The 23,874-nt window shown below is 39.0% G+C and overlaps 2 protein-coding genes across 2 annotated transcripts; both read right to left on the bottom strand.

Moving 5' to 3' along the window:
• Nucleotides 1-199: 199 nt before the first annotated feature.
• tmem109 (transmembrane protein 109) lies at nt 200-4,969 on the bottom strand. The gene is made up of 3 exons (XM_062521210.1): nt 4,370-4,969; nt 4,140-4,242; nt 200-740 (listed from the first exon to the last, which is right to left on the bottom strand). The coding sequence occupies exons 1-3, from the start codon at nt 4,616-4,618 to the stop codon at nt 376-378; spliced, it is 717 nt and encodes a 238-aa protein (XP_062377194.1). The 5' UTR covers nt 4,619-4,969; the 3' UTR covers nt 200-375.
• A 3,297-nt stretch (nt 4,970-8,266) lies between these two features.
• Nucleotides 8,267-17,053, bottom strand: si:dkey-9i23.14 (L-asparaginase). The gene is made up of 7 exons (XM_062555110.1): nt 16,971-17,053; nt 14,916-15,047; nt 13,757-13,852; nt 13,176-13,336; nt 11,763-11,846; nt 10,521-10,683; nt 8,267-8,617 (listed from the first exon to the last, which is right to left on the bottom strand). The coding sequence occupies exons 1-7, from the start codon at nt 17,034-17,036 to the stop codon at nt 8,444-8,446; spliced, it is 876 nt and encodes a 291-aa protein (XP_062411094.1). The 5' UTR covers nt 17,037-17,053; the 3' UTR covers nt 8,267-8,443.
• Nucleotides 17,054-23,874: the final 6,821 nt, after the last annotated feature.

Below are 23,874 nucleotides of genomic sequence, written 5' to 3'. Positions count from 1 at the left end.
AGAGCAGAGTTGCCACTCCTCACACACCTGACCATCATCACACTTGATAGTCAAGTCAATCCAGCTTGGAGTTGAGCCGTAGAGATGAGCACACCTAAGCTAATTGTTTAGCAAACCTATTATCCTTCCTTCAAAGTTTGATCCGTCTCAGGTTTCCTCATGTGCAAACACAGTTTTACTCACAAAAGAGAGCCATGAATACGAATTGTGAAAATATTTTATTAGAAATTATATAAAAAATGGTCCCGACTGTTCTTGACATAGAGCAGTGTGTAGAGAGCAGCTTAATGTGCAATGGCACTGGACAACAGTTCAAAACATCTTACCACACAATCCTCTTAGTTTTCCAAACACTCTCCACTCTCACTCCAACACTCACTCCTTTTTTCTCCTGCTTTCCATCTCTCGGAGTCGCTTCTCCAGGCGTCTCACCTGCTCCTCCAGGTGGCCTGTGTGATCCTGCGCTCCACTACGGGGCCCCACACCCAGGAGCACACAGGCAATCACCAGTCCTCCCAGCCTCAATGCTGTGGTCTCCATACTGGCATCCGTATCACTCAGGATCAGCCCAAACAGCACCAAGGCTCCAGCCAGTTTCAGGAGCCAGAGGACCCGCCTCACTAGTCCAGCTACCAATCGGAAGAGCAAGGACAGTATCCAGTAGCCAATCACCGCCAGAAGAGCCCACTGAGTGACTAGGAGCACTCCATCTGGAGTGACTTTGTTGAAGGGTAGTTGGACTGAGTCGAGAACAAAAGAAAAAATATATATATATGGATTAGATTGCTGACATGCCATCTTAATACTGCACTATGGCAGTATGGCAGATTTTGAATCTGATTTAAGCTTAAGATTTAAGGTTGCTGTACTTGAAATTCAGTAGGTCATGGATCATTTATATATTTATCCATACAATTTCTGAAAGTTTGTAATATACTGTAAGTGTAAGCACCTGTAAAATGCTTTAATTACCGCAACACATTATGTGTTTTTCCCTAGGTCACCACAATGCTTTATGTTTTAAATGTTTATGTTATGTCAGCCAACTCGCCATTCTATCGCTGAGACCTCAGGATCCTGTTGCATTTTTATTGATATTACCTGAAACACACAATTACTGTATAACATGATATGTTACAGTACAGTAATGTTTTAAAAAATGGATTTATAGCGTTTTGGAAAAGAGCTCTTCATTTAGAGTTGTGAGTTTCATATGAAGAGTACAGAAAATTCTGCGAGTACACTACTGTAACACAACTCAATGCAAAAAAACAGAATCTATTGCACACAACAGTACTCTTGAAAACATGATCAGGGTGTGAAGTTACATGTATTTTATTTTCTTCATTTACACGCACGCACGCACGCACGCACGCACGCACGCACACGCACGCACGCACACGCACACGCACACGCACACGCACACGCACACACACACACACACAGTTACTGTGCGCATTAGCAACAAGTGTCTTAAATTTTGAGTCGTTGTGTGTAATAAATGACTGTAGAAAAAGATCAAGATCAAGTCAAGTCAAAATCAATGCGTTTACATTAGTACATTATAGAACAAATGATTTTCAATGATATGGTATGATGGAAGTATCTCAAGTCACATGCCAAGTCACATAAGGAAGATATTGACCTTTAGACCAGTGGTTCTTAACTGGTTTGGCCAAGGGACCCACCGTTCCCTATGGTTACTAGGTCGCGACCCACTTTTTAAAATATATAAAGAACATATTTTATTTCTCAAAATATATTACCATTGACAAAATACAAACATTTAGATTTACAAAACAAACATTTCAACATTTAGATACATTTAGATTTGACATCACACTGTAGCTGGATGTGAACACAGCAAGTAACACGAGGGGCCTATAGGCCAGGTTTACAATGAAAAGACCAGAGAACAATGTGCAAATTAGACCTATATGCGTTTTAGAAGCATTAATGAGAGAACTGGAGATGTTTTTTAGATCTGATCAGAGACTCCAGCCCTGTTCTCACATTCGCTGGTATCTTGTTAAACAGAGACTTTTCCCTTCGTTTGTGCCTTCCGTGTAGCCTACACACAAACGGCGGTTTCGCCTCTGAATTCTTTCTGAAAACTCCGACAAAAGTGGAGATTCGTGACTCGGAGACTCGTTTCGCGTATGAATGTGAACTGAGAAAAACTAAGTAGGCTACTTGCATCTGCGCAAAAAGTGTGGCCAATGTTTACATTTTCATTTGGCTTTGGTGATCATGGATGCATTCCGAGTAGCAGAATATAATCTAATGTTGGTGCCAACCCTTTTCGTTTTTTGCATTTGCAAATACAGCTGAAATGAAACAAGGAAGTGATTCGTTGATGTTATTGATATTTTCGAGATTCTGATTAGCTAACGTCGGCTCAAACTTCTTGTTACACCACTAAGATTTGGCATGCTCTTGGCGGCATGAACACGGGTGTCAACGAAAACTTTTCTGAAAACTGACAAGTGTGCACGATGTTAAATGTTAAAATGTTGAAAACGGAGGGGAGGAAATATTCGTTTATCAACTTGTAGCCTAGTCCATGGTAGCATATCTCCGTGGCTGGGGTCAACCTTAAGTGGTTTCATGAAAAAATATACATAGCCTATATTTTTTACAACATCCCTTCGCGACCCACCCAGGACACCTCCGCGACCCACTTTTGGGTCGCGACCCACCAGTTAAGAAACACTGCTTTAGACAACATATCAAGTGAGTTGGCATGCACTGAGATACTTCCATCATACCATATCATTGACAATCATTTGTTCTATAATGTACTTCCATTGAAACGCATTGATTTTGACTTGACTTGATTTCCTCATTTCTGAGGTGATATGAAGTGATATCAAATATTCCCTTTGCATAGGCTTTTGGTATCCAATATAGAAGCAAACTTCAGCAATTATTTTGAAGTTGACTGTACCTATTGTTCAGATTTAGTTTTCTAGAAATATATGCAAATTATTGATTAAGTAAAACTGGTCTCATTTGCATATCTAAACATCACATTTCAGAAAACTTGCAATACAAAAAATCTTTGCCTTAATGTGAGTAAACAACTGTGAAAGTTTCAATTTGATATCTATAGTTTAAAATTTTACCCATTTCACCTGTAGTAAATCTCAATGGCAAAATGCATTGGAAATTGCTACCTTTGACCTTGAATAAAAGTATGTTCCACTAAATATAAATGGGTAGATTTTTGATATGTGATGCAGGAGGGTTTAAGGATCAATAAAAAGTATGAACCATTACTATTGCAATTAGTTTAAGTTTTTGCCCTTTTTTGAGCTAGATTGACTGGCCTACACCCAACAATGAAGAACTTAGTGTTAGAGTTAAGAGCTTGAGTTACAGTAACATTTTGATTATCATTTCCAGACTACTCATGGTGATTCTACTGCATGCTATTCCTATTTATGCACCTGCCTGCAAGATTTGAGCCTCCTACAAATTCTAGTTCTTGAGCAATGAGCTTGTGAACTTTGACAGAAAAAAAGAGGCACAACAAATCTGACACCCCCCGCCCCCCGTAAAACTGGCTTTTACTTGAAAAGTATTGATCTTAGCACAAAAACATTTTACACAGTGTCTCCTGGGTAACATAGGTGCACACATGGTTTTTTTTCCAGATTTTTTGAGACACAAGTGCGTGCGCTCTGGTTGATTTGATGTGGAATGACCCAGCTTGCATCCTTTTTTTTTAATCCTACAAACTTAAGAAATGGGCCAATCTAATTTGGACCACATGCACACACTCTCTAGGCCACATGCACTCTCCTCTCAACAGGCCCTACCTTCCTTTCACTATTTCGTGGAGCCTGTTTTTCCCATATGGATTTTGGATGTTTTTTTTTTTTTAACTGAACACATAGCACACATGTGTACATCAAGGTAATTAAGTTACTTTATGATCTTTTATGAGTTTTGTTGATTAGGTCATTGCCACACCACATTGACTTGTCATGTTGCTGGTTGACTTCATTGGTTTTACAAAGTAGCTTCTGAGGTAGCAAACTACTTTTGCGAGAAGCCATCACTGAAAAACTGTAGGCCTACAAGCAGGCAGATCTGTTGAAATTTGACTATCTGGTTTATGGATTCAAAGGGCTCACCTTTGATTCCTGTGGCGCTCAACAGCTCTGTGATGTATTGAAAGACAATATTCAGACAGCTGGCTGTACCCTCTGACAGCGACTTGACAGCGCTTCTAATACCCTAGATGGGAAAGAATGGGATGATTTACAAATTTAAAGCATGTCCGTGAACGGAGAGTATGACGACTGAAACTGTAATATGGACATTTGAATACTTAACATTACAACAAGCCAAGTAGTTTAATGACCTGAAGAGACGTATCCACAGCCTGTTCCCCGACAAAGGACACCAGGTAACCGCGCGCATCCACGGAAAGGTCCGATAGAACTTCTCGGACAGTTCGCAGCACGCCTGGAGTCTCCGTCTTTCCATCCTCTTGAGGTGATGAACTCGAACAAAATGATATGGACGCATGCAAAACTACATATAGCAGCATCCATCTACGAGGAATTCTCGCCATTCTCAAATTAGATTTTGTGACCTCTTGTATGAACATTTCAGGGAGGCAGCTGGTGTTCGTTCAGGTAACGTTGGCTATTTCACATTGATTAACAAGACCAAAAACATGTAAGGCAAAAATTAGGCTACATACAACACGCCAAACAGTTCCGCGTAACTGGAAAATTGGATGGGCGTTGAACTATTGGCCCATTACACTACGCCAACCTTGTTCCCCTCAAAAACTATTGCAAAGAGTCACAAATCCATCCTATCTCTCTGTGTTCCCCATCTACAAATGAGGTTCCACTATACTACGACTTAACAATTACTCAACATTTCCTTTCTTTAACACCAAGTTTCATTGAGTCTGGAAACTGAAATGACTTTCCTTCTTTTCCATAGTTCGCCTCCTTTTACTATGCGTGTGCTGCCACCTTCTGAGAAGGAGTTGAATCAAGACGGCACAGTTACACCAGCAGCCCTGGGCCTATTTAAAATACAAACAGCAGTGTCATGAGATGTATTATATGAAGTTAAATCAGAGAACATGTGAGTTATAATGTTGAGCTTTGCATGCTACACACTTTTTTTTCAGTTAGTTAACCGGAACTGTTAAGTTATCCTTGCTTGTGGGGTCAGCTTTAGAGAATGCAAAGTTCTTTAACTTAATTTGAGCCATTCTGACCTCTGCCATACACTGTTGAACCTCAATGTGGCAGTGCAGGACAAATGGAGCTTTTATTATTATTATTATTATTATTATTGTGGCTTGGCCCCTATATGGCTGGCGTCAGGTCAGATATTATCCCGTACTTATTTGATATTAAGTGTTGACTTCCAATATAACCCTATAGCCTACCAGGAAGTGGTCAGATGCAAATCGGAAACCTCACACACAACAGTGTTTCCCATGTCTGTAGTGCATGTATGAAATATGAGAAACGGTTGCACTGTAAGTCTGCATCAATACAAAGACTGTTTTATTTCACATTTTCCATCCACCCGCTATTACATGACATGCTTTCCAGTCAGATTCTACTCTTGTTCTTGCCTACTCCCTTATTTGTTTATGTTGCCTTGGGATAACTTCAGTAAAATAACACATGTTACATGCTGAATAAGTTATTGCCACATCTTATACAAAATTACTCTTAACACCACTTAGTAAAGAAAGTAGGCCACTTGTAGATATATGGAAAAGTGTTTATTGTATGTGGCCAAACTTATTGTATGTGGTCAAATTTCATAACCTTGCCTAAAGAAATCTGTCCACAGCTCAGCCACTGAAACAAGTGGACATGAGGAATCTTGAATGAGCAAAAACGTATAGGCACCAATAGTGCAAATGAAGGTACTAGATCTATAATGTATGTGTTGTCTACAGTATCCTGACAGCTACCTTAATAACCTTGAAACAAAACCGTATTGTAGCCAGTAATCTCTTCAGCAAGGCAGCCAGCAGTCGTCCCATCACAGACCGACGCCACCACCAGATGAGAAACAAGACCAGGAGGGGGCCCTTCGTGACGACCTCTACCTCCTCAGGAGTGATAGGTTGCATGTGCTTGACTGGAGTGGAGAAAGGGAAGAAAACATACCTTGAATGCTCCGTTGACTTGTGTCACCTTTATGGCCCACATTTGATTTCAATGAGCTATGGTCATAAAAGGAATATAGCCAATTTACTACAAGAAACTGGAAATCGGGGTCAGTCAAATTAAACATATAAAAAAAGAAATAAAGTTTAAAGCACCTCTAAATTACAGCAAGTGAGTAAGATCTTACAGACATTACTAGGTTACCAGCAACAGACATTAAGGTTTGCAACATTTGAAGCAGCCACTGTCTGCATCCCCAAATCACAAATACTTAATTTTGTCAGCCAACATACTCATATACAGTGCCCTCCATAAGTATTGGAACACAAGCTGAAGTCGACTATAAAGAGGAATATAAAATCATCTTTTGGAAATTGATCTTTATGCCTTAAATAAAGGAAGAAAATATCCAATCTTTAAGGATTAGCTGGTTTCATTCTCATTGAGCTCAATGCAAATAGATAGATAGATAGATAGATAGATACTTTATCTAAATCAAACCAGCTAATAGGATATCTGACACAAAACCATGCCAATCTCTAGGTATGGTGAAGGGTATGTGATGATGTGGGGCTATTTTAATTCCAAATGCCAGGGGGACTTTATCAGGGTGCACAGCGTCCTGGATCCATGAAATAACTGGCAAATAGAAATCTGCCTGCCTTATGGGAATTTTAACGTATGGGGTTAAGATACAGTAGGGGTTCCAATACTTATGATTTCCGATACATTATTAATTCACAAAGAAAATTGTCATCCTTAAAGGTTGGATTTTTTTTTTTTTTTTTTTTTTTTAAGGCATTAAGATCAATTTCCAAAAGATGATTTTATATTCCTCTTTATAGCCAAAGAGCATGTGTTCCAATACTAATGGTGGGCACTGCATGTGCAATTGCACACCCAACATATTCATATCTGTGCTGTAATAGTTATAGTATTTTTCAGACACTTTTGTACAAAGCAGAATATGAATATTACAATATTTAAATCCATTCAATTTCAAAATCATTTCATTACCTGCAATTCCCATGGATTCCAACATCGGAGTTGTATATTGAATTATTTCATTCACAGCCAGTGCTATCATCTCTATCGCATATCTCATCGCCACTTTAGTCCACTGAAAAAGCAGAGAACAAAATGCAAATAAAGTCCTGAGAGACACTGTGTAGTATAAATATTGCCTCTTAATATCTTAATGGTACATCAAAGGGTTCACCAAACTTTGGACATTGCATGTTTTTACCTCTGCTGAAATCTTTACTGCCTCTTCTCCAAAGACCATTGTCATGTACTCGTAGACCTTTCCAGACAGGTACTCACTCATCCACTCGAAAAGCAAGGCCAGTGTTTTCACACATTTAGTGAGCCATAAAGGCTGACCAAATAAAACCAGTCCAAGAGTGACAAATCCAGTCAATACCATCCAGAGGTAAGGAAACCCCTTAGCTTTACCCTTAGCACGTTTTCTAAACATTGCAACAGCCTTCATCACTCTGTTATGCTACTATATTTGTATATATATACTATATTTGTCTTAATCACACTGGTATGATACTCTATTTGATGATTTAAACTTAATAACACTATAATGCTTTTCTATTTGCGGTCTCCTGGTGTTACTCTTTCTCTAGACCTATTGTATAACAAGAAAAACAAATTAGTGAGAAAAATGTCACTGACTGTGATGTTCCTAGACTGCCCTCTGATGATCTGTGAAAATGTGATCAAATTGAGATGGGTTATCCCAACCCATCACGGAAACTTATTTCACAGAATTATGCAAATCGTTCTTAAACAAAAACCTGGCAGACAATTTCCTGGTGTTTTTCTCCTGGCTTCCTGTTTTTTCCCCTGTCAATTGTGTGAGAATCAACGATAAGAAATATTACCAGTCCATATTCATTCAAATGCTGTACATGCAAACAATACAGAAGTAAATATAATTAATAATTCAAAACAGCAGCCTGTTAACACAATAATGATAAATGCTTTGACCATCTTTCGTTTACCATATGATGGTATTGCTATTGGTAAAGGAAGGATTAAAGTAAATTATTTGTGTACTCTGCAGCACAGAGATAACATGCCATTCTGCACAGAAACATTTTTTTTTATTTTTTGATCGGATTTATTGATAACATTACATTATCGATTTCTGATTACTCCTACATCAAGATTCAACGAATTTTATGGCTGAAACATGGCTGAACATCACTCAAAAAATGACTTAAATTAGAAATATGTTATATCTGACAGCATAACTATCCCCTTCTGTCCTTTTAAATAGGGTCAGCGTCAGGGCCCATTTTCAGCTTCTCGGCTTGTATGTGCTGCAAATAGGCTTGTTTGTTGGGAAACTTCACAGTGAAGCATGGATGAAAGAGTGGCAGGATTCCATCCAAGTTGTGTTTGCGAGCCTCATCCAGTGGAGTCTGGTTCCAGATATCCCTCTCCTGAGATGAGGGCAAGAGAGAGAAGGAAAAGTGGCAGAAGCCATTAACAGGATTTAAAGCAAATGCCAGTTCTGTGAGATCCCAATGCTAGCCTAGTATCACCAGACAAAGCTCAATCTTTTGTCTGCAGTGTATTTCAGTCTGTACTGTATTTCTACTGCACAAGAGGTGTGATCAATAGGCATAGTTCAAATGACTCTTTGGGTGGATAGTCCTTCAACGAATCAGACCAACAATCCGGATGCACCAGGTAGTAGGGCTGTGCAATTAATCGATTTTAAATCGTAATCGCGATTATGTGTTTAAATCGATGTTAAAATGTGAACTCGTAAAATCGATTTTTCACTTTAACTAGGGTAAATACAGTACTTATGTTTGCAAGTGTTGAATTGTGTGGCAAAAGTTCAATAATTTTTCTTAATGTTAATAATTAAAAATGAATCATTAATAATTAACATTGTTTAATAAGAGCAACATTTGGGCTTAAATCCCAATGGGGTAATTATTTTCAAAATAATCAATAAAAAACAGCGTATTTGATATAATTTCATAGCTTTTGTCATTTCGCAAAATAATTGTAATCGTAATCGAAAATCGGATTTTGAGAGAAGAAAACCGAGATTTTATTTTTGGACAAAATCGAACAGCCCTACCAGGTAGATAAGCCAGTTTGTGATTGGTCCCTGCAAATTTGGAACGGAGGCAGGAGAGATCAAATCCGTGCTGGGTTTACCCAGTCTAAGCCCATGTCTGAACTTTGGGACAGTGCCTGATAAACTAAAAAAAAAACCTCCACAAGGCTTAAGGTAAACCTCCATGAAGTTGAAGTCCATAATGTGCTGTAGTATTTGGACATTATGATGAGACACATTTTCAGTCAGCTTCAGACCAGACCAGCATAACACTAGCCTGGCCAGCTAGTGGACCACCAGATGCATACTGTACCTTTCCCCATCACTTGGCCTTGTATCAATACAGAAAATAGTTACCTACAAATAACATAGCTTAAAATGGCCAATAAAATGCATGTGAAAAACAGGAAAAAGACTGCACTATGCATAAATAATCACCATTTATTAAATGGTGATTATTTAATGGTGATTATTTATGCATAGTGCGGCCTTTTTTGCTGTTTTTCCAATTGTAGCTTATAATTTGGTTAGCACTCTAAAAATAATATAACTCTTGAGTGAAGCCTACTCCTACCCTTATGAACTTCAATAAAATGCATGTCACATTAGCAAACTAGAAAAGCACTCCTCCGCCAAACGAACACATAACTGCCTCCTGCATCCAGAAGGTGGATGCTGGATCATAATCGTGTCTTCCTTGGGTCATTTCAGACCTTGCCTGAAAAATTCATCGAAATCCATCCATAACTTTTTGAGTTATCTTTCAAACAAACAGACAGACAGACAAACAAACCCTGATGGAAACAGAACCTCCTTGGGGGAGGTAAAAAATAGATCTACATTTGATACCTACTGAACACATTGCCATCATCCAAATCATTCACAATTGTTATTACCCCTTACCTCCGCAAAGGAGGTTATGTTTTCATCGGGGTTTGTTTGTTGGTTTGTTTGTTTTCTAGTTGAGTCTCCATTTGATTCACTGATAATAATAGCCAGTACTCACTAACCCTAACCTGGATGCCAGAAAACAATGTTAAGGCAATTGTGGAGAAGAACGACGGTTCGGGGGCTCTTGCTACAGGACTCACCCACTGTATCGGTTGAAACACGTCCCATGATCACATCCCATATTCTAACAAGAATTTGACTATGATGAGGTCAGGCTACACTAACCCACTAATCACATTTAAAAAGTGTATATTACAGTGGGTGAAATGTTCACATGCATCGAATGCTATACTGGACAGCAGACAGTAGCGTGAGCTCACCAAAGGCGTGGCCCCATAGCGCAGCAGAGCCTGCACTAGCTGTTTGTCACGCATGCGCACAGCCAGGTGCATGGCTGTGCGGCCATTGTAGTCCTTTTCATCCATGTCCAGCCCAGCCAGGGACCAAGCGTACAGCTCAGAGAAATCCCTCCTGGCCACAGCTCTGAGAGGCAAGGGTCAGAGTAAGAAACAGAGACGGAAACATAGAGACAGAATGGCAATGCAATTCAAATTCTATTTAAATGCAATTTAAAAAAACACTGAATGAAAACAGTGTGGGGCAGTGCTCGCTAAGCTTATTTAACAGTTGACCACCCAACCTTGAAAACCTGGGGTGCAAGTTCGGTCTGAATTATGTTCTATGTTTACAACTTTTGGTATGATATCTATGGATTTCTTAACTCTCCTGTTGTGTTGGCTGTCAAATGTGACCGATTGACTTATTATCTTCTGTTCAAAATATTGTTCATTTTTTTTATCAAAAATGACCAGCCATTAGAAAGGAATGGGTAAATGGTCAGTGTATAAAATGTAGTCCAGGGGCATACAGTACCTATTGATCAGATGGACTGTATCTGTGCTTATGTACATCCACACACACACACACACACATCATCATTCCCCCTCTTTGCTTCTATGCCAGACACCACAGAAACCTTTCCCCAACAGAACCTTCCCCTTTCTGACTTGCATGAGCTCAGGTCAATGAATAAATAGCAAATGGAAGCTCAAAACTGGTAATATCCTTAAGTTGATGAAAAGGTCTATCATAACATTAGATGATAATATATGTGTCACTATGGATTTATAACAAGTTAAGGGCTATTCACACCAAGAACAATGACTATAATGATAACTATAAACAAATATCGCTCTCGTTAATATGAACACATTAACTATAACGATAATGGTATGAAGAACGATATAATTGGTGATAACTTTCAGAACGATGAAAAGCTAACAGCCAATCCGAACCCATCACATTTTAGCCATCACATTTATTAACACGAGGAGAGACTTTTTTTTATCGCTGGTTAGTGTGAATGCTTTTAATGTTTGGTTATAGTTACCGTTATCGTTCTTGGTGTGAACGGGCCTTTATAATGCAGCGGCCATATTTGACCGGGAACACAAAACTAGTAAATATCAAACGACCTCAACAGGAGGGTTTTTTTTTTAATTTTATTTAAGATTTGGAAACAACACATGGATGTTCATGGGGAAACAACTTTAAATTCTTACTTTTGTAGGAGCATTGCTGCTCTCACTAGTGGCATCTTGAGGACTGCTTGATTCAGTTTCAGATACTTGATGAGACCAAAATGCCTGCAAAATCAGGATAGAAAGTAATGTTGTGTCGGTTATCCATTAAACCAAACGCATGTTCAACTTGCATCATCAGTTCTTTGTAATGGTGTGTACAAGATCTGCGTTTGACAATCATATTTTAGGACAGGGCTCTTTTCTGTGCAGTCCATAACAGAAACAGGGCAATTGTGGCTGGGTTTGTATTATGCAAGTGGCTTAGGTCTGTTTCTGAGATGATAATATGGATGAGATCACAGCACCCTATAGAACATTTCATTCTGTTCCTAGATGATATCTAGCTTAAACATTCAAAACCAAAGCAGATACTGCACCCCTGAAATGTAGCTCTCATTCTGATCATTTTCAACAATGCAGTGGGTATGCACTTTAAAAAAAAAAACCTTGTTAGCAATTTTTTTTCTCAATGCTACAGGGTATTAACTTCACAGTGCATACACTCTCTCCCAAATCCATGACACAAGTTCACATTTATGAAACAGCCTACTTAGAACTAATGTTCTAGATTGAATAAAACAAAAATAGGAATTTTGAGAGAGAGAGAGAGATCACAGAGGTTCCTATAGGAATCACTGGACTTTCAGTTCACTCACATATTAGGTATGCAGACGTGCCACATTCATGTCTAAATTAATTCTGTAATTTAAATTTGACCTACTCCTTCTAGAGTTTTAATCAGATAGGTCACAATTTGTCTCTTGATTTATGGAATGAAACTGAGCAGAGCATATGGAACCAAGCTTTTCTATTTTGTCTTTTATCTAAGCCCCATATGACATACATATGACAGAGTGGGGTGCACGTTTAGCAGACTGCTGATGATCAACAAATGTGATGCATGAGTACTCTACGAGTCAAGTTTGTTTTTTTGGCCTATGACCAACTGCTTGTGTGTCTCTCTCAGGTGAGTGCCCATCTTTCAGCAGGGTCTAAACAGAGTGTGTGTGTAAGAATTGAATAACCACACCACACCATTCATTTAGTCTGGGATTTCTTTTCCCTACAGTACTCCCTCTGGAATAGCTTGATACGTCCTCGTTTACTCTGGCAACAGCGCCTCCGACCAACCAGCGAACAGAGGGCGTTCCTGAGAGGGATTACATTGTAGTTGCAAGCCTATTGTTATCGTTGTGTCCCCCGTGGTTAAAATAAGTCATAACCAAACGTTAGTGACTGAACTCCAATGATCTCAAACTTCAAACAAGCGTCCACCAACCAAATAAATGTTTGCATATAGATCTAGGCCAGACTATCTGCGAAGTCTCCAGGCTACCATTCATTACCTTTTGAGGCAAAATATGACATCAGTCATCCATTCTTATGATCTACCTGTTCTTGATGGCCAGGGATAAGGGGTTATCGCCGAAGTGATTCATCAGTTGCCAAGACGAACCCCTCTTCATCAGGTACTTCACCATTTCAAGATTGCCACATTCGACGGCACTGTGCATGGGTTTGACGTCATCATAGTCTCCACAGTTCACATCCATCTGCCCACATCAAAATATTTTTCTTTTTTAAAAGGCACTTTAATTTTAAAATCTGTGTCATATCACAGTCCATGTGCATACATCATGTAGTCAGAGCAAAGTCAATGTTATCATCACATGTCTAAACTCATATAAATAATCACATAATCATGTATTGTACAACAGTTACGTCTGGTCAAATGATGTATTGATTTCTGATTGGACGAGAGACATTCAATGAGTGGTACATTCCCACTCTGATTTTTTTTATCTCTAGCAATCATTCCACTTGATATACTTATGATGCTGATTTGCTAAGTATTCTGTCAATCAAAGAGATTGAATGAAGTGAATGCATTAAATTACTAAATCATTTTCTTCAATTAGACCTAACTGTTATATAATACTCAATCACATAAAATCTCTATAATATGTAAATACCTTTCCCACAATTTCCTGAAGTGAATAAAGGTCATTGCACTCCACCGCACCACAGGCAAAAGAAGGTAGTAATTCAATGATCGTCGACCGTTTCGACTACATGAAACAGAGATTAAGTTTCAGAATGCAATGTTAAACTACTGCAAGGAAATAAAACCTTTTAAAAAAACACCCTACAGTTGAACAGAGGAAATTTTGACAATACCTAACATCGCACTATTTTACACGGTATACTGTATGCAAAGAAAAAGAAACAGCACATTACGGGCAAACATTTCACCTTGTGCTAGGTTATGTTGACCAATCATGTCAATTATTAAAAAAAACAGTATGGGTCTAAAAATCATTGGTTATGCTATATTGGTTTTAGCATAACCAGTGCATCCTGTGCAATACATTAGTGACTTTGCAATGTGCTATTTATTGTTATTGAATATATACTGTATGTGTAGGTGCTGGCCTGTAACCTACACCCACATTGCTCTTTTAATAAGCTACCTTTAATTTCTACTGCATGTACAGTATGATCTTATATGCAGTGCATTTGTAGCATACGTGTTGAATCTATTGCAGATTCTATTTTTGTTTCTTTTCAGAGAGATGCTCTAAATGTTATTGTACAACTATGCAGTGTACAAAAGGCTTTCTATTCTATTCTATTCTAGTTTTGCATCTCCTTGCAATATGTTTGTCTTTGCGAGAGAACATAACACTATAGCAAAGGAATACTGAAGTAGGAAGGAATGCAAAAACTATTGCCAGGGAACGCAATTAGCTCCCCACCAAAAAAACAAAACAAATTGCCACCTCATGAGGTCACACAGCATGGCATGACTTCTTCTTAAGCCTACCTTACACTGACAGACTTTGCCAAGATTTGGGAAAGATTCTTGAAAGATTGTAGTCTTTTGAGCAAAGCTTGAATGAGGGGCCTTAGTTAAAAGACTACACTCTTTCAAGAATCTTTCCCAAATCTTGGCAAAGTCTGTCAGTGTAAGGTAGGCTTTAGTTAAACATTGTGAATGAGGAGGCGTTTATTTATTATAACAAAATAATATATATATAATTATAATATATAGGCTATGCTTCTGTTCCTGTAGAAGTTTCAATCAAATCAATAATTCATTGGGTTTTCAAATAACAAATCAAGCTGCCTTGCCTGGATATCCTTGCTTTGCAGCCAGAATTGGTCCAAGACCAGGCCAAGATAGTGTAGAAACTGTTTTTTCCTGACAACTGGACCACTGATAATGATAGCATCCAACTCAAGTTTGTTTCCTTGGGGCAATTCCTATGAACAAAAAAAACCCACCAACAAAAAAATAAAGACAAAAAAAAAATAAATACAAATTATGTTAGAAATATAAATCACTTCAAATGTATAAATAAAAATAAACAACCGGCATGAGAACATCATCATGACATGTTAGCAGTGTATAAACATTTCACAGTCAAAAGATTCACTGTGAAAGTGAACATGGTTAGCTTAAATGAAACTAATGCTCCCTCATTAACTCCCTCATCTAAAGTTAATAACTTGATTATACCGATTAACACATTTTAAGGGGTTTTCTTTCCTGAAGAAAAACAAAAAAACAACTAAGGTGTGATTTCCAAGATCATCTGCTCAAAATGCCAAGCATGCCTAAACTGTCAATACAGTAACACTTGCTTCTTTTTTTTTTTTTTTTAAGATGACTTTTTTGGGCTTTTTATGCCTTAAACTGGACAGGACAGTAGAGAGCATGACAGGAAACAAACGGGAGAGAGAGTAGGGGCGGGATCTGGAAAGGACCACGGGGCGGGAATCGAACCCGGGTCGCCGGCGTGCGGTGCAGGTGCCCCAGCCAGTCGCGCCACGGCTGGGGCCAACATTTGCTTTTATGGACAACACAGGTACTAGAGTCACCACACTTTTGTGTGGTGTTCGAGGTGTACTTGGTCTAGACCAAGTACACCTCGAACACCACACAAAAGTGTGTTCGACACAAACATTTAGAGCAACGTTTAATCAGCAGCCATGTAGGCTACCTACCCAACCCATGCATGCAGCATGCTTAGCCAGACCAAAACGGAACAACCAAACGAACCAGGGGTGAGTTTCCCAACACCATAACTAACCTGGCGGTCATCCCTATGTTCCCTGGATCCTACAGTATGTCCCCCCTTTTCCCACAAAAGGGTCCTATGTTCCCTGGTCACAATACATACCGGGGAGCATTAGCCTGACAAGCCAGACCCACATTGCTGCCGCTAGGGGCGTCTAGATTTCTAGGCTAGGGGAGCATAGGATCCATTTTGGAAAAAGTGGGGAACATAGGACCCTTTCTAAAACTTAAGAAAAAAAAGGATCCTATGTTCCCTGGTCCCATACAAAGTGGGGAACATGGACCCGGGGAATATAGGTAGGCCTACGCTCCCGCTAACCTGTTAGGAAATTGCATTGCTAATATTTTTGGGAAACGCCCCAGAAACAACCAAAACAGCAGATTTTCCAGATTAACAACAATTTTTATGAAGCAAAATCCTCTTCTTACTACAGTGTTATCTAACTTTAACCTTAATTAGGTAAGTGGATGATTTTGTAATCTGTTTCCCTTCAGCTGTGTCTAAGTGCAGAGGCGAGCATCCCAGTTCCAGAAAGGAAAGGTCCTGCCGTATTCTTCCTAGCTGCTACCTCACTTAACACAGGCGTTATCACTAATTATCTGATCTACCTGGCTGCTAATAAGGATGAGCTGGTTTACTAAATGGTTATACTTGGCAGGTCATTACTTTCTGAACCCAGGATGTCCGCCTCTGACTGTCATCAAATGACCAAATGAAAAATAGTAGCAGCTAGCTGCTAAAGGTTTAGCTGCTACCTAACCACAGATATTTCTATACCAAAGATCCGCTTTAACCCTCTCTGTCTATACTATACCGACAGTCAGTATACATATGTTTATGACATCTAATCAGCTATTTGCAAAGAAACATGTGCTGGCATGATCTAACAGAGTGATTAAACGAACTACTGTGGCGACATTGCTACACACAACTTAGCCATCACTCATTTTTTTTCAGTATTAGCTTAATGCTAGTGTATCAACGGATAACATTAGCAAACGTCACATTAGGCATAACGTATGATATGACCAACATAAACGTATACTTTGAGTAAACATTAGCTGGCTTACAAAAATAGCAAGCCAAAGTTAGTAGATGTACTTGCCTCAATTCCGCCATTGACGTCAACGTCCTTCATTTGCAACGCTTCTGGCTCCATGGTAGCCATCATCGACGACGATAACCTCGTTAAGGTCAAAGATCATAGTCTAGTTCTAGAATGCTATCTACTCTCTAGAATCTTTGCCGCACACTGCCCAGACGACCCCAACATTCCAGAATTGACTGCTGTCATCATAAAACCAACTTCTAGCTCCACCAGGCAGTAGACCAGGGCTCTTCAATTAGCGGCCCGCGGGCCGGATCCGGCCCCCGAGATACTTTGTACTGGCCCTTGAAGTGTTGGCTGATGATGTTATATGAGCAAATCCTTATATTCGGTAGAGGCGTAAATAACTGGTGGAAAACACGATAATGGAGGTACAGCGATAGGCTACACTGCGAGTAGCGCCTAAAAATAATGTTCGGTGTGGTGCGTTGCCGTTGTAGGCTACTGTTACTGTGTATCATGCAAAGACGTTACTTGTGCCTTGCTTCGCTTTTACGCAGAGTCACCAACATGTTGACGTGAACCAAATCCAAGTTGTTTCCCTCAAAGCATGAAGCATTTTTGGTGCATGAAATTTCACCGGTAGTGCGCCTCTCCAAGCAGATCCTTGCGAAAACATTCGCCACTCGTAATGTAGCCTAGCTATTGGAGCAAATAGGAGTAACTTTGGTGGCATCATTTCTGTTGCATGCTCTCACTCGCTCTGAAGTCTTGCAGCCATTGCACCTCAGCCAATTGCACGTAACGTTTAGAACGAGTGAAACATATTAGCTTAATTTCAACGTAAATTGCCACTATGTTGGAGTATATGAGCTAGTAACATTTTAACGGGTTGCACCACGCAAATAGTTTCAGTGTGAAACTAATAGGCCTACGGTATCCGCCGTTCATTCCGACATACCAGCACTCCGACATGGACGTCCAATTGTCGTAGTGGAGGCATGTCTCTTTATGGGATAAAGTCCCACCACTCCGACATTTTTTTTTTTCATGGTCGCAGTGGCGGTATTTAACTTTTTTTTCAAACAACTTGCCATTCCGACATGAGGTCATTAATAGGCTATTAATGTCGTAACTATATCCAATTGTGTAAAATAATAAAGATTCACATTTAAAATGTCATTGTGAAGACTTCTTGATATGGTTATGTGTCTGTTGCGTGCGCGACTCGGGGAGGTGAAAGGAGTTCTGTACAAGTTCTCATTATTCGCGGACTAAGTGGAGCTAAATTAAGTCATTATTTTGCTGTCACTTCGTCTGTTTTATGGCCTAGAAGGTTGTAGGCCTATTTGGTATCTGTGGATAGCTCTAGCTCTCCTCTTTTATCTGACATGCAAGCCATATCTTTTTGACCACAGTTTCACGAGTAGCCTAAAGCAAACGAAAGTAGCGGTAGCTGAAGCTACTGTATATGACATTCTTATTTGTTTGTCACTTCGTCTGTTTTTATAACACAAAAGGATCGATGTGTTTGGTATCAATGGAAAGCTATGTTTCTCCTCTTTCATGTGATATGCGTGTCATGTCTGTGCGATGCCTGGTCCCGGAGTAATTCAAGCGAGAGCCGTGGCTGCGTGGGTGAACGCAGAGCAATATAGACTGTAAATATGATATACTTTGGTTTAAATTCATGATTTTATTCTATTTTCATACTTGATCGTACAGACACGTGCCTAGTGTCGTTCGAAAGCCCCGGTTCTGCTCTTTCATGCAATATAGGTCTCAGGTATAGGATAGGTAATAATCGCGGAGCAATGTAAAAGAGAAGAATGGGTGTGTTTTTTGACGCACTTTGCGTCCGTCGGTCTCATAGGGTTCGTTAAATTGACTTGGAAAAAAATAGGATTTGTAAACTGTCGGAATGGGGGTACTAAAATGTGTCGGATTGGCAGCATGTCTAAATAGCAGCATGTCGAAATAGAGGCATGTCTAAATGGAAGCATGTCGTAGTGGTGGCATGTCTGAGTGGCAGCATGTAACCTAGGCCTACACATCCATCGCCTTGATGTCAAGTCTACTGTAAGTAACATTGATTTGTGAACACGTTCGTCCAATTTAAATGTGGGGACGTTAAATGTACAAGTAGGCCTATGTTGATAAGAGTTAAATATGCGACCGATAACGCACATTAAATTAATTTGAACACTGTTTTGAAACCTGTTTGTACCCATTGGAAATTGTATGGACCTATCAGTTACTTCGCAAAGCTCTGCTTCCATTGCTGTTAATGTTATCACAGATTTCATATTAGCCATATTAGCCATGTAGACTCAGTGTCACCCAGGGCTCTCAAGTCTCACGCATTGAGCGTGAGACACACGCATTTCAATGACTTCACCCGCTCACACGCCACACATGGCATTTCTCACTCCGAGAAATTATTAACTTGCCCGCACAGAAATTTCTAATGATTATATTTTACAAACGTGTCACACAGAGTTGCTGTCTGTGCGCTCATTCAGCTCAGAGAGCTGCTGTTCTGTTACTAACCTATCGGCCAATCAGAAAATGGGATTTCTCAAATGTGAACCAATCAGGAAATTGTTTTGTTTTGTTGCCGGGCGAGTTTCAGTTTCGTGAGCGGTCTCGGCCGCGGAGGTGGTAAACGAGGTGTAGGTGTCATCAGGTAATAACTTCATTCATTTCAATCTGTCGTTAGTTAGGCTACTATAGTTTTCCTACTCGTTGTTTAAGAACAATATAATTCAAGTGTTCGTTTGAATAGTAGCTTAAGTCTTAAGAGGATAAACCGTCTGTGTTGTTCATTCAAAAAGATGTCAGGGAAGAGGCAAAAGAGCCCTCTATCCTTCTGGAAGGCTCAGCCATCGAAAGAGGGTAGGTCAGAAGGCCGAGGCAGAGATTGAAAGGGATAGCCTAATTTATGGTTATGGTTATTTAAGCAATAAGCTCAGAGAGGCTTCGCGTCGTGCCTAACAACGCCCCTTAGCTGTTCGATTATACAGTATAACCCACGGACTCGAGTGGCTTATTGCTTTTCTAAAACGGTTACTACGTCGATCTAGCATACAAATAAATAACATTAGCCTACAAACTGAATTAAGTGAACAATTACAAAAAAATAAAAAGCAATATTATCAACTAGAAATGCAATTCCAAGGAATTACCAGTGCATGAAAATGCAAAAATAGATCGATAATGTAGATATGGCTACTAAGGTGTAGCTAGGGTAAACATGGTGGTTGCATAGTTTACAGAGAGTTGATAGTGTGAAGGTAGACAGTTTAAAGATGAAACATTCCAGTTCTAACTTAATTAATGATTTCTATTGATGTTAAAATGTTGATTAGCTAACTTAGCTAATGATTTCTAGCAGTTACGCTAAAAATGCTAATTATGCTAGCAATGCTAACTTTACTAACAATGCTAACCAGGTTGATTAGCTAACTTAACCGATGATTTCTAGCAGTAATGCTAAAAATGCTAACTATGCTAAATATGCTAACAATGCTAACCAGGTTGATAAGCTAACTTAGTTGATGATTTTTTGCAGTTATGCTAAAAATGCTAACTATGCTAACTAGCTAACTTGCTAATGAGGACTTTTATTTTGAAACATTTGTTGCTAGGGTATCCATGGTGGCCACTATCAGGAAACAAGAAGTTACTGCAGTATAATCATGTTGGTTGCTATGGAAACGGTCATAAACACTTAATTTTAATGGTTGCTATGTTGGTTGCTAGGTACATGGAGGTTTCATGTAGTTGACTGGAGGCATAGTGGATGATAACTGACAGTTGGAATGGTTGAACAGTTCAATAGTTGAGTAGTTTCAATGGTTAAATGATTTAATGGTGTATTATTGCAGTGAGGACTTTTATTTTGAAACAGTTGTGGACAGAGGAAACAATTGACAATTCACTGATCTACATAAAGAATGATGGAGCGGCAACAATGGGATAGTCTAGCCCTTCTATCTTTCTTTATGTAGATCATTGAGGATCGAGGCCCGAGGAGCGAGTGAGGACATATAAACGCTGCTTGAGAGGCACCCACAGTAAATACTTGTATGTAGATAGTCTAATTATAGTGCATGAAAATGCACTATACTGTTATTCCAAGTCTTCTTATTAGAGTGCATGAAAATGCACTCTACTGTTATCCGACATCTTCTTATTATTATTTTTCCTCTAACGTTTTTGTGCGCGCAATTCAGCTTCAACCGTTTAACGTAGAAACTTCATTCAAACTGCGGTGCGTAGGTCTTACTTAGGTGACTTCAGCTATGTATTTTTCAACTTTGTAACTTTTATACTTTTTGAACTATTAAATAAAAACTATTAAAATTCCCCCCATAGACTTAACATTGCGATTATGACATCATAATAGGGCAATTAGAATCTTATGCCAGGTGGCCAGTCCAGCTGCAGCAGCTCTCTCTCTCTCTCTCTCAGGCTTTAAGCATACAATCTCATTAAGACTACATATCCTGTTAACTGTTTCCTCTGTCCACAACTGTTTCAAAATAAAAGTCCTCACTGCAATAATACACTATTAAATCATTTAACCATTGAAAATACTCAACTATTTAACTGTTCAACCATTCCAACTGTCAGTTATCATCACCTATGCCTCCAGTCAACTACATAAAACCTCCACATACCTAGCAACCAACATAGCAACCATTCAAATTAAGCGTTTATGACCGTTTCCATAGCAACCAACATGATTTTACCACAGTAACTTCTTTATTTCTGATAGTGGCCATCATGGTTACCCTAGCAACAAATGTTTCAAAATAAAAGTCCTCACTAGCAAGTTAGCTAGTTAGCATAGTTAGCATTTTTAGCATAACTGCTAGAAATGATTAACTAAGTTAGCTAATCAACCTGGTTAGCATTATAAACATAGTTAGCATTGTTAGCATAGTTAGCATTTTTAACATAACTGTTAGAAATCGTCAGTTAGCTAATCAACCTGGTTAGCATTGTTAATATAGTTAGCATTGTTAGCATAGTTAGCATTTTTAGCATTAACTGCTAGAAATCATCAACTAAGTTAGCTAATCAACCTCGTTAGCATAGTTAGCATTGTTAGCAGAGTTAGCTTATCTGGTAATCAGGTTAGCTAATTCAATTTTAAACTGTTTATCTTAGCACTATCAACTTTCAAAAACTATGAAACCACCATGTCTACCCTAGCAACACCTTAGTAACCATATCTACATGATTTATCTGTACATTTTTGCATTTTCATGCACTCGTAATTTCCTTGGAATTACATTCTCTAGTTATTAAACTTCTTCTTCTAACGCAGCCAATTCAGCTTCAACCGTTTAACGTAGAAACTTCATTCAAACGTTGTTGCGTAGGTCTTGCTTATGCCATGCCTGCTTTGTATTTTTCAACTTTGTAACTTTTATACTTTTTAAACTATTAGTTAAAAACTATTACAATTTCCCCCATAGACTTAACATTGCTCATTATGACATCAGGGCAGCAATTAGAATCTTACGCCAGGTGGCCGGCCACCTGGGCACCAACTGTCAGTTTCTCTCAATCTCTCTGAAGACTACATATTCTGTTCCCCTGTATCCTCTGCGCACAACAGTATCAAAATAAGTCCTCCTAATTCCATCCAACTTTATATCCATTCATCTTCTTCAAACCATTCACTCATCCACCCATTCTAAACAGTCTGCCTATCAACATCAATAAGACGCTCTACATTCAACTTTTAAACAATCTACTCTGTCTCAGGCTGGCTCCCTTAAGACTAGCCAGTTAAATTGATTACACCTGTATCTGTATCCACTACTCTCAGTAGAGAGCTGTGTCTCTCCACTCTACAAGAATATAAGGCACATTCCATCCAACATTCTATCCATTCATCTTCTTCAGACCATTCACTCATCCACCCATTAAACTGTCTATCAACAGCTATTAAACAATCTGTCTATCAACATCCATTAAACTCTCTGTCTATCAACATTAATTAGACTATCTACATTCAACTTTTAAATGATTTACTCTGTGTCAGGCTTTAAGAGTAGCCTACTCTGGCTCTCTTAAGACTAGCCAGTTAAATTGATTACACCTGTGTCAACTACTCTCAGAGAGCTGTATCAGTGTCTCTCTTAACAAGAATATAAGGCACATTCCATCCAACCTTCTATCCATTCATCTTCTTCTGACCATTCACTCATCCACCCATTAAACTGTCAATCAATATCTATTAAACAATCTGCCTATCAACATCCATTAAACATTCTGTCTATCAACATTAATTAGACTATCTACATTCAACTTTTAAAGTATTTACTGTGGGTCCCTCTCAAGCAGCGTTTATATGTCCTCCCTCGCTCCTCGATCCTCAATGACAAAGAAAGATAGAAGAAGGGCTAGACTATCCCATTGTTGCCGCTCCATCATTCTTTATGTAGATCAGTGAGGAGCGAGAGAGGACGCGTAAACGCTATATGAGAGGCACCTTCTGTCTCAAGCTTTAAGCATACAATCTTTCTGAAGACTACATATCCTGTTAACTGTTTCCTCTGTCCACAACTGTTTCAAAATAAAAGTCCTCAATGCAATAATACACTATTAAATCATTTAACCATTGAAACTACTCAACTATTTAACTGTTCAACCATTCCAACTGTCAGTTATCATCAACTATGCCTCCAGTCAACTACATGAAACCTCCATGTACCTAGCAACCAACATAGCAACCATTAAAATTAAGCGTTTATGACTGTTTCCATAGCAACCAACATGATTATACTGCAGTAACTTCTTGTTTCCTGATAGTGCCCACCATGGATACCCTAGCAACAAATTTTTCAAAATAAAAGTCCTCACTAGCAAGTTATCTAGTTAGCATGGTTGCATTGTTAGCAGAGCTAGCATTTTTAGCATAACTGCAAAAAATCATCAGCTAAGT

The sequence above is a fragment of the Sardina pilchardus genome, chromosome 2 (genome assembly GCF_963854185.1).
Source record: "Sardina pilchardus chromosome 2, fSarPil1.1, whole genome shotgun sequence".
In the NCBI taxonomy this organism is placed as follows: domain Eukaryota; kingdom Metazoa; phylum Chordata; class Actinopteri; order Clupeiformes; family Clupeidae; genus Sardina; species Sardina pilchardus.
The sequence above is the reverse complement of the archived record's forward strand: the minus strand, read 5'-3'. Positions and strand labels throughout refer to the sequence as shown.

What these genes read in the sequence shown, in the direction of transcription:
- tmem109 (XM_062521210.1), bottom strand. Translation starts at nt 4,618, where the DNA reads ATGTTCATACAAGAGGTCACAAAATCTAATTTGAGAATGGCGAGAATT. An exon ending in CTGTGGATACGTCTCTTCAG is followed by an intron (nt 4,243 to 4,369) that starts GTCATTAAACTA and finishes TTTCCCATCTAG; the next exon opens with GGTATTAGAAGCGCTGTCAA. An exon ending in GAGCGCCACAGGAATCAAAG is followed by an intron (nt 741 to 4,139) that starts GTGAGCCCTTTG and finishes TTCTCGACTCAG; the next exon opens with TCCAACTACCCTTCAACAAA.
- si:dkey-9i23.14 (XM_062555110.1), bottom strand. Translation starts at nt 17,036, where the DNA reads ATGATGGCTACCATGGAGCCAGAAGCGTTGCAAATGAAGGACGTTGAC. An exon ending in ACGTCAATGGCGGAATTGAG is followed by an intron (nt 15,048 to 16,970) that starts GCAAGTACATCT and finishes TTTTGTTCATAG; the next exon opens with GAATTGCCCCAAGGAAACAA. An exon ending in GCAGCAATGCTCCTACAAAA is followed by an intron (nt 10,684 to 11,762) that starts GTAAGAATTTAA and finishes CTTGCCTCTCAG; the next exon opens with AGCTGTGGCCAGGAGGGATT.